Consider the following 16496-nt stretch of genomic DNA (forward strand, 5'->3'; position numbering starts at 1 on the left):
ACCAGTAAGTATGAATCATCACGTAGGGGTGGCCGGGGGGGTTGTTCTACTCCTTCAACATTCAGTCTGTCTACCATCATGACAGAAGCTTCCTCTATGCACTTTCTGTGGCTCTTCATTCTCCCTCCCCCAACTCCCGGACTAGGTGTGTGGATTCTAGGGAAAAGGGATACCCTTTGAAGAGATGGCCGCTTATCCCTTCACAAGATCACAAGATCTCACAGGTGAAGCAACCAAAGCTCCCAAGGACCACTTTGTAATCGAATGGGTCATCAGGCTCCTGAGGATATGATCACAATACTTGAGCTGGTTGGGTAATGCTCTGCAGCACATTCCTATAATATCATGTCCAGTCCATTGCATTCTCCATACACATTGTCCTCCATTGAGGTAAGATCCTGGGACAATCTGAAGAAGAGAAGCTGAAGGTTAAAGACATGGAAAGAGAAGAGGAGGAGGAAATTGCAGAATATCGAGGTGACCTGGTTGGAGAGGGACCTAACTGGGATCAGGGTTGCTGTTAATGTCAGAAACCATCTGATCAAGACACTTTGTAGCTGAGCCATTCTAACTCTGGAGGATGACAAATTTAGAAATCATCTTAAGTTTTTGGGAGAAGACTTCCATTGAAGATACAACTGGGAATTGATTCATTGTAACTTGCAATCTGTCTAGAGGTTTCACTGACACATAAAATGAATCCTACTTCCCTTCACCACATCGTCCCTCTTCCCCATTCTGTTATTAATAAAGCATACCCACCCATTTTTATGTATCTAAATTCATTGGAGGTTGTTCAAGGAAAAAAATGTGCAAATTTACAAGTGAGACAGAGCTCCTTGGCCTGGCACAGTTCCCTCTGCTCTCAGTCATTTCTACACAGTTCTCTCCTTGTGCTCTTGGATAACGTGGAGACCACCTACTCACTTCTCTCATTTTGCATTTGCAATGTACAGAGCACTCAGCAACAGTGTGGAGCTGCCAGAGGCTGCTGCCCTGGGTTGATTGTAGAGGCTGTCCCAATCACTAGCCTGGCCTGTTTAGATAGTCTGTCAATCCAAAGAAAGTGAAGAAGGAGACAGAAGATATAGAAAAACGAAGATGGAGGTAGATGAGAAGGATTGGTAAGACGATTGTCATCATTATTGTGCTTCTGCCGAGGACTGGCAGCCTTATCCTCCTCAATGATTACTTAAGTTCTTGGCTGATAGTCTGACTGGTGAGACAGGCATCAGTTGTGTTACAACTAGCACCTGTCCAGCCACCTCTCCATCAGTGGCACTGACTGATTCATGCTGGTACTTACCCTTTTTCTGTCAATGTACAGTTCTCCGGGTGCTGCCATAGAAGAGTTTTCATGGAAGAGCTGATGGGTTCAACACCCTGAGTCATGCCTGTTCTGGGCTCAGCTCATGACAGCTCAAGGTATCCAGCCACGGGCAAACACATCCATTGCTGCCAATCTACATTAGGGCTACCTTGATCGTGACTCTTGAAATTGTGTATGTGCCTGAGCAGGGTAATGTCTGTCCTCCCTCCTGTACACCCATGATATTCCCAACACCCAGTCTATGTGCACGAGAGACTATCTGGGCTTGTGAAGAGTATGCTCAAAAGATGTGGGGAATCCTCAGAGGTCTGCTATGGCAATGATGCATCCCCTTCATCTGTGTATTGCACATCCTATTCACCTTCTCCATCAGGAATATCCTTAATACCATCTGTGTCTTACTCCTGACCAGCTACCAAGGTGGTCTTCTTAACTCTATCTTCCCTGGCGATGATAATGTGTCAGTTGGGAACACCATCTCCAGTCTTCTCTTTTGTTGACAGTCAGAGTCTTTTTACTCCTGCGATGCCAAAAAACAACCTGTGACTGCTAGTGTAAATGTCCAATGCCGTCTGCTCCTATTCACTACAACTGCCAATGCCTGGCAGTCCTCAGCAGCAATTAGACTCTCAGCCATTCTGAAGGCTCATTAAATGTCCTATATGCTAACTTCACCCATGTTCAAGCATAGCACGTACCCTCAAGCTGCTCAGTTGGAGTACGTACTGGAGGATGAATACCCAGAGGCCTGGCTATTGCAGCCACCTTGTTAAAGTAAATAAGGACATTGAAACACTGCCTGCACTTCACCCAGCTCTTCCTCATAACAGTCCATCTGCTCCAAGTCTGAGTCAGGCACAGTCAGGCCTGTTTGACTTGAGAGAGTAAACATTCAGAAAGGAGATCTCTCTCCTCTTCTTCACTGCCTCAAGAAGGTCCTCCTGGTCAGCATCTATGAAGCACAAAGCATCCGAACCCTGAATTCCAATCCTGCAACTCCATGCCTATCACTGCAAATGAACCAGTAAACAAAAACGACCACTGGAAGGATATTCTGATCTATGTAAATTGGGATGCCACTAGCTCGGTCCTGTCTCCATGCTCACTGCCTAACTGGCAACCCAACCTGCCCTCTCGTCAATTAACAGTCCACCATGGAAATTCTCCTCCCCCGCAGGGGGGAGATGGCAACCTCAAAAACAGTTCCAACATCAATATCCCAATCCCTGAAAGAGAGAGAGAGAGAGACGGCAGACAGACAATCAAGTCTCAAGAATCACACAGCATATAACAGGCAGGCAAGCTGCTGCTATGAGTTTCCCAATCTGGCCACAATTCATAATTGCCACAGTATGTTAGCTTACTGTACCATGAATCCATCATATTAAATCTTATAATAATCATACAATATTTAATATTATTGCTATATATCATGTTGCATTGGCAGTCGTAGGCTTGGTTAAAAAACACCCTTCCTGGACCTCTCCATCTCCATTAATGACGACCAACTTGACACTGACATTTTTTACAAACCCACCGACTCCCACAGCTACCTGGATTACACCTCTTCCCACCCTACCTCTTGCAAAAATGCCATCCTGTATTCCCAATTCCTCCGCCTCTGTCCTATCTGCTCCCAGGAGGACCAGTTCCACCACAGAACACATCAGATGGCCTCCTTCTTTAGAGACCGCAACTTCCCTTCCCACGTGATTAAAGATGCCCTCCAACGCATCTCGTCCACATCCCACACCACTGTCCTCAGACCCCACCCTTCCAACCGTAACAAGGATAGAATGCCCCTGGTGCTCACCTTCCACCCTACCAACCTTCGCATAAACCAAATCATCTGCTGACATTTCCGCCACCTCCAAAAAGACCCCACCACCAGGGATGTATTTCCCTCCCCACCCCTTTCCACCTTCCGCAAAGACCGTTCCCTCCGTGACTACCTGGTTAGGTCCACGCCCCCCTACAACCCACCCACCCATTCTGGCATCTTCCCCTGCCACCGCAGGAACTGCAAAACCTGCGCCCACACCTCCTCCCTCACCTTCATTCAACGCCCTAAAGGAGCCTTACACATCCATCAAAGTTTTACCTGAACATCCATTAATATCATTTATTGTATCCATTGTTCCCGATGCGGTCTCCTCTACATTGGGGAGACTGGACGCCTCCTAGCAGAGCGCTTGAGGGAACATCTCCGGGACACCCGCACCAATCAACCACACCGCCCTGTGGCCCAAGATTTCAACTCCCCCTCCCACTCTGCCGAGGACATGGAGGTCCTAGGCCTCCTTCACCGCCGCTCCCTCACCACCAGACGCCTGGAGGAAGAACGCCTCATCTTCCGCCTTGGAACACTTCAACCACAGGACATCAATGTGGAGTTCAACAGTTTCCTTATTTCCCCTTCCCCCACCTCACCCTAGTTCCAAACTTCCAGCTCAGCACTGTCCCCATGACTTGTCCTACCTGCCTATCTTCTTTTCCACCTATCCACTCCACCCTCCCCCCCCGCCCTATCACCTTCATCCCCTCCCCCACTCACCTATTGTACTCTATGCTACTTTCTCCCCAACCACACCCTCCTCTAGCTTATCTCTCCATGCTTCAGGCTCACTGCCTTTATTCCTGATGAAGGGCTTTTGCCCAAAACATCGATTTTACTGCTCCTCGGATGCTGCCTGAACTGCTGTGCCCTTCCAGCACCACTAATCCAGACCTAGGCTTGGTTAAATATCGTTTCAGCATTTTTCAATTATTTAGTTCGGAGAAGCTTATTTCCTGTCAATTAATTTTGCATGCTGATCCGAAATGAGTAATAGAGTAAACAATAATGAAACACATTGTTGATAATTAATCTTTACTGCAAAATTAAAAATCAAAGCAGGAAAGAATTGTCAAAATAATTACAACATTAAGTTAAAAAGTGTGCCAGTGTACATGGATATCAAACACAAATATATAAAGTTTCAGTATTACTGAATTTCATGAAATGCTGCTTGCCTGAGATCATTTTAATGGAAGAATAAAACCTCCAGTAAATAGCTGCAAATTTACAATGTTAAATCTGTGCATCTTCATGTCTTTTTCATAGTCTTATACATCATTACGGAAATATATTTCATAAAAAGAGTTTAAGACCATTGGATTGATTTGGAAGGTGCTGTCGAAGACCCTTGGTGAATCACTGCAGTGCATCTTGTAGATAGTACACACTGCTGCTAGTGAGTGCCAGTGGTGGAGGGATTGCATGTTTGTAGATGTGGTGCCAATCAAGCGGGTTGCTTTGTCCTGGATGGTGTCAAGTTTCTTGAGTGCTGTTGGAGCTACACCCATCCAGGCAAGTGGGGAGTATTCCATCACAATGCTGACTTGTGTCTTGTAGATGGTGGACAGACTTTGGGGTGTCAGGAGGTGAGTTACTCGCTGCAGTATCCCTAGTCTCTGACCTGCTCTTGTAGCTACTGTGTTTATGTGGTGAGTCCAGCTGAGTCTCTGGTCAATGGTAACCCCAAAGATGTTGACAGTTGGGGATTCAGTGATAGTAATATAGTTGAATGTCAAAGGACGGTGGTTAGAGTGTCTTTTATTGGTGATGGGCATTATCTGGCATTTGTGCAGCGTGAATGTTACTTGACAGTTGTTAACCCAAGCTTGGATATTGTCCAGATCATGTTGCATTTGAGCAGGGACTGCTTCAGTATCTGAGGAGTCGCGAAAGGTGCTGAACACTGTGCAATCATTAGCGAACATCCCCACTTCTGACCTTATGACAGAAGGTGGGTTATTGATAAAGCAGCTGAAGATTGTTGAGTGTAGGATACTACCCTGAGGGACTCCTGCAGAGTTGTCCTGAAGATGAGATGACTGACACTCCACAACCACAACCATCTTCCTTTATGCCAGACTCGAACCAGCTGAGTATTTCCACCCGATACCCATTGATTCCAGTTAGCCAGGGCTCCTTAATGCCATACTCAGTCAAATGCTGCCTTGATGTCAAGGACTGTCACTCTCACCTCATCTTTGGAATTTAGCTCTTTTGTCCATGTTTGAACTAAGGCTGTAACAAGATCAGGAACTGAGTGAACCTGGCAAAACCCAAACTGACCATTACTGAGCAGTTTGTTGCTGAGCAGGTGCTGCTTGACAGCACTGTTGATAACCCCTTCCATCACTTTACTGATGATGGAGAGTAGACTGATTGGGCGGTAATTAGCCAGGTTGGATTTGGCCTGCTTTTGTTTGTACAGGACATACCTGGGCAATTTTTCACATCGTCAGGTAGATGTCAGTGTTATAACTGCACTGCAATAGTTTGGCTAGGGGAGCGACTGGTTCTGGAGCACACACATTCAGTACTGTTGCCAGAATGTTGTCAGGGCCACTGCCTTTGCAATATCCAGTGCCTCCAGCCATTTCTTGATATCACGTGGAGTGAAGCTGGAGACTGCTATCTGTGATGTTGGGGACCACTAGAGGAGCCTGAGATGGGTCATCCACTCTGCACTTGTAACTGAAGATTGTTGTGAATGCATTAGCCTTCCCTTTTGCACTGATATGCTGGGCTCCTCTATCATTGAGGATGGGGATATGTGTGGAGCCTTGTCTTTCAGTGAATTGTTTAATTGTCCACCACCATTCATGACTGGATGTGGAAGAATTGCAGAGCTTAGATCTGATCCGGTAGTTGTGGGATCGCTTAGCTCTGTCAATCACTTGCTGTTTATGCCGTATGGCACGCAAGTAGTCCTGTTTTGGTAGCTTCCTAGGTTGACACCTCATTTTTAGGTATGCCTGATGCTGCTGCTGGCATGCACTCCTGCACTCTCCATTGAACCAGGGTTGATTCCCTGGCTTGATGGTAATGGTTGAGTGGGACATATGCTAGGCCATGAGGTTGCAGATTGTGCTGGGGTACAGTTCTGCTACTGTTGATGGCCCACAGTGCTTCATGGATGCCCAGTCTTGAGCTGCCAGATCAGTCCAAAGTCTGTCCCAGTTAGCACGCAACATGATGGAGGTTATTCTCAATGTGAAGGCGAGACGTCACCTCCATAAGGACAGTGTGGTGGTTGCTTTTACTATAATGCAATGGACAGATGCTTCTGCAGCCAGCAGATTAGTAAGGATGAGGTCAAGTATGTTTTTTTCCTCTTGTTGGTTCCTTCACCACCTGCCGCAGACCCAGTCTCACAGTTATATCCTTTAGGACCCGATCAGCTCGATCAGTAATGCTGCTGCTGAACTAGTCTTGTTGGTGGACATTGAAATCCCCCAGAGAACATTTTGCACCCTTGCCATCCTCAGTGCTTCTTCCAAGTGTCGTTCAACATGGAGGAGTACTGATTCACCATCTGCAGGAGGACTGTACATGGTAATTAGTAAGAAGTTTCCTTGCCCATGTTTAACCTGAAACCATGAGAGTTCATGGGGTCCAGAATCAATGTCAAGCACTCCCAGGACAACTCCTTCCTAACTGTATCGCACTGTGCTGCCACCTCTGCTGGGTCTATTGTGCTGGTGGATCAGGACATATCCAGGGATGGTAACAGTGGTGTCTAGGATGTTATCTGTAAGGTATGATTCCATAAGAATGACTATGTCAGGCTGTTGTTTGACTAGTCTGTGAGACAGCTCTCCCAGTTTCGGCATTAGCCGCCAAATGTTGGTGAGGTTGATTTTGCATGGTCGATAGGGCTGTTTATGTTTTTGCCGTTGTCTTTTACGATTCCAAGGTCAATGCCAGGTGGTCTGTCCAGTTTCATTTCTTTGGTGTGACTTTCTAGCGATTGATACAACTGAGTGGCTTGCTAGGCCATTTCTGAGGGCAGTTGAGAGTCAATAACATTGCTGTGACACTGGAGCCAAATGTAGGCCAGACCGGGTAAGGATGGCAAATTTTCTTCCCTAAAAGACATGATGGGCTTTTCCGACAATTGGCAGTGGTTTCATGGGCATCAGTCGACTCTTAATTCCAGATTTTTAAAATTGAATTCAAATTCCATCACCTGCCACGGTGTGATTCGAACCCAGGTCCCCAGAACATTTTTGTTGGTTTCTGGATGAATAGTCAGGCGATAATACTGTTTGATCATCTCGTCCCCCACAAGGGCTCCCAGGGCAACTTCCTCCCGACTATACACCTCTGTGCTGCCATTTCTGTTAGGTCTGTCCTGCTAGTGGAAAATCCATTTCTTCGATGGAAAATCTGAGATTTACTTCAGTTTGAGTCTGCAATAGAGTGAAAAAATGATTTGACAATCTGCCACGTATATGAGTGTCTGAAATTCTACAATTTTAGAATCGCCAATTTTAACAACAGAACACAACACTGCATTTGATCATTTTGGCTGTGCATTTCTACTGAAAGATTTTAACATCAATTCATTGCCAGATGCAATCTTGCTGTTGATTGCGTTCTATCAGCATTATTGGATTCTTTTAACAAAAACTTATTGGTTATTTTTGTTCTCAACAGAACATTTCAGGTAATTACCCTTAGTTTTTTTCTTAGCTCAGTTAAAACAATTCATTATTCTTTGATTGTAATTACTTGTGACAGATGTGAAACCAAGAGGTGTTGAGTGCAACTTATGTTCACGTGATTGAATCTGATCCCTTTAGTGGATGTTTGAGCGTAGTAATGTTCCCACAGCAGCTGTGACATGAAATGGTCTTTTATTTTGTTAGTTATGTGAAGAGAACAGATTTTTTTAGATTAGATTAGACTTACAGTGTGGAAACAGGCCCTTCGGCCCAACAAGTGCACACCGACCCGCCGAAGCGCAACCCACCCATACCCCTACATTTACCCCTTACCTAACACTACGGGCAATTTAGCTTGGCCAATTCACCTGACCCGCACATCTTTGGACTGTGGGAGGAAACCGGAGCACCCGGAGGAAACCCACGCAGACACGGGGAGAACGTGCAAACTCCACACAGTCAGTCGCCTGAGTCGGGAAATGAACCCGGGTCTACAGGCGCTGTGAGGCAGCAGTGCTAACCACTGTGTGAGAATTGTTACTTCAGCTTTAGGTTGTGGTTTTATGTATAGCGAAGAAACGTTTAGTAACTGATAGGTCCATTTAGGTTTGGTCGTCAATGCAGACGATCCATGGAAATTGAATACAAGTAAAAGATTCACATCAAGTTGTATTATAACAAGAGCAAAACAGCAAATTCTAAGACTTTGTGAATGCAAAATGTCTATATTGAGGTATTTTATCTACAGAAATAAAACAGTTGCGGCTTCACTTTTGAGCATCACTTCACACTGCCTGGCTCAGTTTTGAATCAGAAATATAAAGAAATTGAAATAGAAACTGATTTGGAAAATTAGAATAATCGCTGAAGGCTATGTTCTGCTGGATCTGAACAATTGACCTGTACTTTTCTTAAGTAAAGAGTTGACTATTTGAAAATTTATTTGCTTTGGTCTTGATTCACTGAAGTCCTAATTCTGCAATATACACTTGCCATGAGTCAATACAACATCCAGTACCTGTCTTTCAAAGGATTTATGATAACAGTGCAGTAAATAACACAGAAAACTGCTCAGTAAAGTTAACTTCTATTGCCTGACTCACCTTTCTAGTCATTTCATTGAAAGGATCCTCGTTGCAGAAAACGACAAGGAACATTCTGCAGGTAACTTCACCTTTGTTAAGCAGTATTTTCAGCAATTCCCGGTTTCTTTCTTGGTAAGTTGTTTTCGATGCAATGTTGTCTACTTCTTCTTTATTTAGACACTTCTCAAAAAGCTTATCTACTACAGGCTTGTGAACACCTTCTCCCATTTTCTGTACAAATTTACTGAAGTTCTTATGTATCCAATCTGTTGAGAAACAAATGAGAATATATGACAAGGGAATATCAAATTCAAACAGAAAACATGAATACTTATGTGGAGACTGCTAAGTTCTGTGTTTACTTCTTTGGTCAGAAGAAGGCACTGGTTAGGACAATATTTCAGTTTACTTGCAACATAATAAATATGTCAGTCAATGTGGGGTAGGCAAGGAAAAGGGAATATTCAATTTTTGGTGTAAGCAACTAAAGTGAGAGTAATAATTGTTAAATTTTGCTGCAAGCCTGTTTCAAGGTTATTTTTGGAAAATAAAATCAAAACAATATGGAATTCAGAGTGAAATCTTCCATCCCCTGAACTACATGGGCAATGGTGGGGGAGGGGGGGCCATGAAGTGAGATGAACAGCAAGAAGATCCCCAAGGTCTAGAGTAAAGAATGGCCATTCACACTCGTCATGATGTGGAGGTTCTGGTGTTGGACTGGTGATGACAAAGTTCAAAAATCACACAACACCAAGTTATAGTCTAACAGGTTTATTTGGAAGTGCAAGATTTCAGAGCGCTGCTCCTTCATCAGGTAGCTATTGGGGCAGGATCATAGGACACCGAATTTATTGTAAAAAATTGAAGTGTCATGCAATTGATGCGATGTATTCAATAAACCTATATTCTAAGTCTTTAATCACTTAGAATGGGAATACACGTTTCAATTCATTAATATGTAAATCCCAGAACTTCTTTCAAGTCACATTCCTGAGATAACTTAAGTTTAGAAAAAAAATGACATCTCAGTTCAGACAATACATTAACAGTGGAAGGTTAGAGTCTGTCTATATTCCAATCTTGAGTCAGACGAGTTCTATTTCCAAAGTAAATTTTTGAGTAAAATAGAATGGATCTGCAAATACAAATCTGTGAATGCAAATTCACCCCAAAGACTCATATCTTTGTGTACGTGTGTGTGAGGGAGAGAAAGAATGAGAGTGTGTGTGTGTGTGTGAGTGTGCACACGCATGTGTGACACAGTATATGCCTGTGACAGGGTGTGTGTGAGTGGAGATATGTGTGTGTGTGTGTGTCTGAGAAAGAGCGTGTGTATAAGACAGGGTCTGTTTGAGTGTGAGTGTGATCATGTTCAAGAGTGTGTGTGTATGTGTGCTTGTGTGAGTGTATGAGAGTGAGAGTGTTTAGTGAAGTGGGGTCACCTGTAGTGTGACATGAATACAAGGTCCCGGTTGAGGCCATCCTCAAACAATACTGGACTTGACAATCAGCCTCTGCCTGGCCACTCTGCATTGTTGCATATCCCAAAGTCCATCTTGGAGGATGGTCACCCAAAGATCTGAGGCTGAATGTCCCTTACTGCTGAAGTATTCCCTGCCTGGGAGGGAATATCCCTGTCTGGTGATTGTTGCACGGTGTCCATTCATCAACTTGACTTCAAAGATGCCGCCTATGCCAAGAATTGGGAAAGGGCCAGGGAAAAGTGCCCAGTCCTTCCACCGGTAGCAACCAGGAGAATATGCTGAGCAGTGGGGGCAATACAGGGATATGGTGCATTAGTAATTAGGTGAATTTGGAAAGATAACATGAGAAAACCTGCTCAGGCTCACAGAGAGAACCACCCACGTCCTCATGAAACTCACCCAAAATGATACTTATAATTGCTGGTGAAGTAGGTTGTCATTTGATTTTTTCATGAACACTTGGAGCTTTGTTAGTAAATGGGTTGAATTTACTGCTGTTAGTTTGACCAAAAGAATGAATGCAATATGTTCCAATCTGTGGAGATCTATCACACAGACCGTGTCCAAAAGAGCAGGGACAGGTTTAAATTAAGAAATCAAAGCTCGGGAAATTATTTCTGTTCCAAACAGACCCCTTTTGAAGAAAACAGGAGTATTCTGATTAGATATTGCTTCATTTTTCTAAAATATCTACCATTTCCCCACATCTCACTGAATAGCCTTAGTTCTGCACAACAAATCCTGTGTAAAGACGGCGTTCTTGCTTTATCACATTTATTTGCATTTTCCTACATCAACATTTTTAAATTTACAACTTTGAGGGGATTATAGGAGCCGAGTTCATGTGCATGATTCTCTGAAGGTGGCCAGGCAAGTTAAAACAGTTGTTAAGTGGACTGATGGGATCTTTGGGTTTATAAATTGAAGCAGAGAGTATAAAAGCAAGGAAATGATCTGCACCTCTGCAAGATATTGGAGTATTGTGTTCAGTTCTGGGCAGCTTGTTGAAGACAGGATGTTAAAGCCTTAGAAGGTTTAAAGGAGATTTATTAGAATGATACCAGGAATTTAGATTACAAAGAAAGATGGGAGAGATTGGACTTATTCTCCTTACAGCAGAGTGGATGAACAGATGACTTTACTGAGATGATGAAAATTCTGAACAATTTTGACAGGGTAAAGAAGGACGACCTGTTTCTAATAGTTGGTAAGTAAGTAACTGGGGGTCACAATTTCAAGACTGTCAACAAGAGAGCTAGGAGTGAGATGAGGAGAAACTTCTTTACTCAGAGTTGGTAGGATGTTGAATGCACTGCTTGGGTGGGTGGCGAAGGCAGATTGATTTCACCTGATTGAGGTCCTGTTGACTTCCTCCAATCACCAAAATTATGTCTAAGGCAGGAAGGATTATAGATGGCCACTTGAACTCAAATAATCAGATCAAATTTAATGCAGGAAACAGATTTTTTTTACCTCTGCAGTGTTGGCCTTTCCGATTTGAAACTTTTGTTTTCACTAGTTTATGTTGTTCGCTTCTTAATGCGCCAAGTTCCTTTTCACATTCCAAGTAGCGTTGATAGCTTTTAAAGTACAGCGTGCTAATGGACTCTTCCAAGCTTAGCTCTTTTGCACTTTTCCAATCTGTGAAACAAAAATACCAACTGCATTTGGAACAGAAGTCTTCAGATTTGTTGTGGAGTATGAAATAGAAATGGTTTTAAAACATTATGCAATGTTGATGGAATATAGGAACAAATTATAACATGACAATATGACACTGATAATCCTAGGCATTTGCTATCACACCCAAGCACTGAAAAATACTAAATTTGCTGCTTTAACATCTGCTATGTTCCCAGAGCAGAGTAGCCAGTTTGATTATAGTCTGGTTAGGACAGAGCAGCTTTCTTTTGATATTCCAAATTCACGTGAAACAAACATAAATTAACCAGCTGTGGTAAACACAAATGACCTACACATTAAATTACCAGTATGACCAACATTTAGTAGCTCACCCAGCCATCTGTAATTACCATGAGTCACAAAAGTCTTTTAACCCTTGGAACTTCCTCTAAAGGGATTTCACTTTTCACTCTCAATGGCTCTACTTCCTAACTCCCTCCAATGTCACTCTGCAGAGTGTCTGAAAACTTGTCAACTCCTCGTGGTTCAATCTTGTCTTCCACAGCATCTCAACACCCACTCCTTCCAGCTGCACCTCAACCTCACTAAGCCCTACTTACATGAAGCTTGTGTGCAGGACCATTTCACTGCCTGGAGTCTCTTCGTCAGTTCCTCTGCCAAAGGTTACCTTCTGCTAGTCTCACCTGAAGATATCTCTTGCTTCATGTTTTCGAAGTCTTGGGATATTTCCCCTGAGCATTACTGGTTATAGTCAGTCTCCTGCCTATTTCCTGACAAATAAGTGGGAGCACAATAGTGGCACTCAAGTAAATCAAAGAGAAATGATGGCAGGACCTAATTGGAGGGAAAAGGTGGGGGAATGGCGTATGGTGAATTGGTTATTTGGTGGGGCACTCCTCTTTCTGGTTGACATAAGCAAGTGAAAAGGAACGTGAAAAATACCAATCCATTCTGGCTCCTCTGCCAGCTAGACTGGTGCAACAGGCAGGTCACAATCACTGCTCAATTAGTAGTTGGGTCCATTGTTTTTATTGGTATTTCCTTCTCCACTGAACAGATTTTAGCAATAACCCTGCCTGTCACTGACGGATATGCCTATGCCCAGTGAAGACAATCTTCAAGAGAGAATCGAGGCATTGCCCCTTGAAAGTCAATGATTCTTCAAGTCCTGTTCACTGTCTATAAGTGCACAAGTCAGGAGTGTGATGGAATGCTCTCCACATGCCTGGATGGGTTTCCATCCAAGAGACAGCTTGACAGCATCCAAGACAAAGCAGCCCACTTGTCTGGCACCTCATCCACCAACTTAAAACATTCACTCTCTCCACTACCAAAGCACAGTATCAGCGCAATGTACAATCTACAAGATGCACTCCAAGAATTCACGTTCCTGCAATAGTGCTTTGCAAGCTTGTGACCTCTAATAGCTAGAAAGACCAAGGCAGCACATATATGGGAACATCAAACTTGCAAGTTCCCCTCCAAGCACTTGCTATCCTGACTGTGAACTACCATTCCTTCACTGTTGTTGGGTCAAAGTCCATAAGCTCCCTTATTAACACCCCAAGACTTCAGAAGATATCACACCAGCATCTTCTCCAGAATGGGCAATAAATACTGGCCTAGCCAGTGGCACCCCCCGCCCATGCATGAATAAATGAAAATAATCAAGTTGACTTCTACGTTATTCAGCACCTCTTTTAAATGCTGCAGAGAATGTTTTTCTATCTCGTTCCTTTCTGCTATTGCCTACAGCTGATATATATTTTCTGTTAAACATGCGATTATTAATATTAACTGTAACAAGTTAATATATTTGGTTATTATTCATATATTAGGAAAAATCTCCCTGAAACTGTATCTTTCACATTTCATAATCAAAGTGACTCAAATATACAAAAGACCTACCCGTACATTTCACAAAGACCAGTTTAATAATCCAGAACAGATGATGTATGCTTATTATAAGTTTCTCTGTAAAGTCCTCAGACATGGTGGTGTCATCTACAGCTGTTAAATCTAAATCTTGAAGATGCTGGATATCTCTTATGGCACTTTCTGGAATTCCATGTTGAGCTTTTTCAAACATTTCACAAGCATCCAGCATTGGGATTTCATTATAGTCCATGGGCTGATTTTCTGTGTCCAGCATGCACTGGATAACACAGCACTGAAAGATCTCTCCTACATTATCAATGATACACCTCCTGCTCTCCGTGGAACTGTGTAGTTTTATCAGCAATTCACACAAGTTGTTTATCAACTCTCTTCCTTTGGAAAAGAAATGAGCCGCTGTAATAGAACAGAATCGAAATATAGTCAATTGGCAAGACAGGCTACTCAATTATTTCAAACCTATTTTCAATGGTAGTTAGACCATAAGACATAGGAGTGGAAGTAAGGCCATTCGGCCCATCGAGTCCACTCTGCCATTCAATCATGGCTGATGGGCATTTCAACGCCACTTACCTGCACTCTCCCTGTATCCCTTAATACCTTGCAAGATTAACAATTTATCAATCTCTGCCTTGAAGATATTTAATGTCCCAGCCTCCACTGCACTCCATGGCAATGAATTCCACAGGCCCACCACTTTCTGGCTGAAGAAATGTCTCCTCATTTCCATTTTAAATTGACCTCCTCCAATTCTAAGGTTCTGCCACAGGTTCTAGTATCCCCATGTGACGGAAACAACTTCCCAGCATCCACCCTTTCTAAGCCATGCATTATCATGTAAACTTACATTAGATCTCCTTTCAACCTTCTAAACTCTAAAGAATACAATCCCAGGATCCTCAGCCTGTCATCGTATGTTAGGCCTACCATTCCAGGGATCATCCATGTGAATCTCTGCTGGACATGCTCCAGTGCCAGTATGTTCTTCCTGAGGTGTGGGGTCCAAAACTGGACGCAGTACTCCAAATGGGGCCTAACCAGAGTTTTATAAAATTTCAGTAGCTCATCACTACTTTTACATTCCAACCCTCTTGAAATAAATGATAACATTACATTTGTTTTCTTAACCATGGACTCAACCTGCAAATCAACCTTTACAGAATCCTGGACTAGCATTCCCAGATCACTTTGTACTTTGGCTTTAGGCATCTCCTCACCATTTAGAAAGTAGCCCATTCCTGTATTCTTTTTTCTGAAGTGCAAGACCTCACATTTGCTTACATTGAATTTCATCAATTCATTATAATGATCAGACTTACTTTTTAAAGATACTAATAGCCCTGGAAGACTATCCAGTCCTGCCCACTTTGCAAAGATTTAAGAATAGGAGTAGGCTGTATGGCCACTCAAGTCTGGCCTGCCAATCCATAGGATCATGGCTGATCTGATTCTGGTCTCAACTCCATTGTCCTGTCTACCACCTTGAACCTTTGACTCCCACGTGTATCAAAGTACTAACTTGCTTCAAATAAATTGAATGACCAAGTGTCCACTCCTTCTTTGGAAGAAAGTTCCACAGATCAACAACCCTCATTGAAATAAAAACCCTTATCTTAAAAGGGAGATGTATTCTTTTCAACTTGCGCCTCCTTGTTCCAACCTTCTTGGAACTGCATGTAATCCAATTAGTTCCATTTGCAAATAAGGACACCAAAACAGATGTGTCTCACCAACTGCGTGCATAGTTACAGCAAAAGTTTCCCACTTTTATCTTCCATTCCCCCTGCATGAACACGAATATTCCATTTGTCTCCTTAGCCACTTGGGGTACCTGCACACAAACCTTTAGTAACTCATGTACTGGGACACCGAGATCCCACGTTCTGTGATCTTGATTTATTCAAACAGCATTCTTCCCTTCTATTCTTTTTGCCAAAGTGGACTAGTTCACATTTTCCCACACTAAACTCCATCTGCAAAACTTCTGGCCACTCATTTAGTCTATCTATATCTCTTTAGAGACGCTTTTTGCCTCCTCTTAACAACTTACTATCCTAGCTATTTTGATTCATCAGCAAATTTAACTAACATACACTCTGTTCCTTTAATCCAACAATCGAGCCTGTTTTAATACCTGCATCTAGAACATACCTGCACAATGTTGCTGCACTTTGTTGTTCATGTAACTGTTTCTTAACTAATTCCTCGGCTTATAGCCCCACCTCTCTTCCTGGAAGTTCATTTCAAAAATGGGCAATTTTCTAAATATGGAAGAATTACCAGCTAACAGCCCTAAGATCTTCACGGTTTGAAAACTTGTCCCCTTGTCCCTTCATTCCTGATGAAGAGCTCTTGCCCGAAACTTCGATTCTCCTGCTCCTTGGATGCTGCCTGACCTGCTGTGCTTTTCCAGCACCACACTCTCGACTCTGATCTCCAGTATATGCAGTCCCCACTTTTCCCTTGTTTTACTCCCACAGTTAACATGGAATTCTGGATTAGCCTAATTTCAAAACATTCAAAATTTTGATACAAGTTTTTAAAACCGTGTCTAGT

The 16496-nt window shown here is 43.1% G+C and overlaps 1 protein-coding gene across 3 annotated transcripts in view; it reads right to left on the reverse strand.

Moving 5' to 3' along the window:
* Positions 1–7487: 7487 nt before the first annotated feature.
* The window catches only part of LOC132821081 (uncharacterized), a 33859-nt gene continuing 24850 nt past the window's right edge, over positions 7488–16496 (reverse strand). For 2 of the 3 annotated variants that reach the window (XM_060833600.1, XM_060833599.1), the window contains exons 10-13: positions 13953–14336; positions 11874–12041; positions 8932–9179; positions 7488–7573 (exon numbers count right to left, since the gene is read on the reverse strand). In XM_060833600.1, the coding sequence (XP_060689583.1) occupies positions 7505–7573; positions 8932–9179; positions 11874–12041; positions 13953–14336 (869 nt within the window). In that variant the 3' untranslated portion in view covers positions 7488–7504. The remainder of the gene's footprint in view (positions 7574–8931; positions 9180–11873; positions 12042–13952; positions 14337–16496) is intronic. The other variant, XM_060833601.1, reaches the window with a different exon arrangement.

Source organism: Hemiscyllium ocellatum, chromosome 12 (assembly GCF_020745735.1).
Source record: "Hemiscyllium ocellatum isolate sHemOce1 chromosome 12, sHemOce1.pat.X.cur, whole genome shotgun sequence".
Classification (NCBI taxonomy): Eukaryota; Metazoa; Chordata; class Chondrichthyes; order Orectolobiformes; family Hemiscylliidae; genus Hemiscyllium; species Hemiscyllium ocellatum.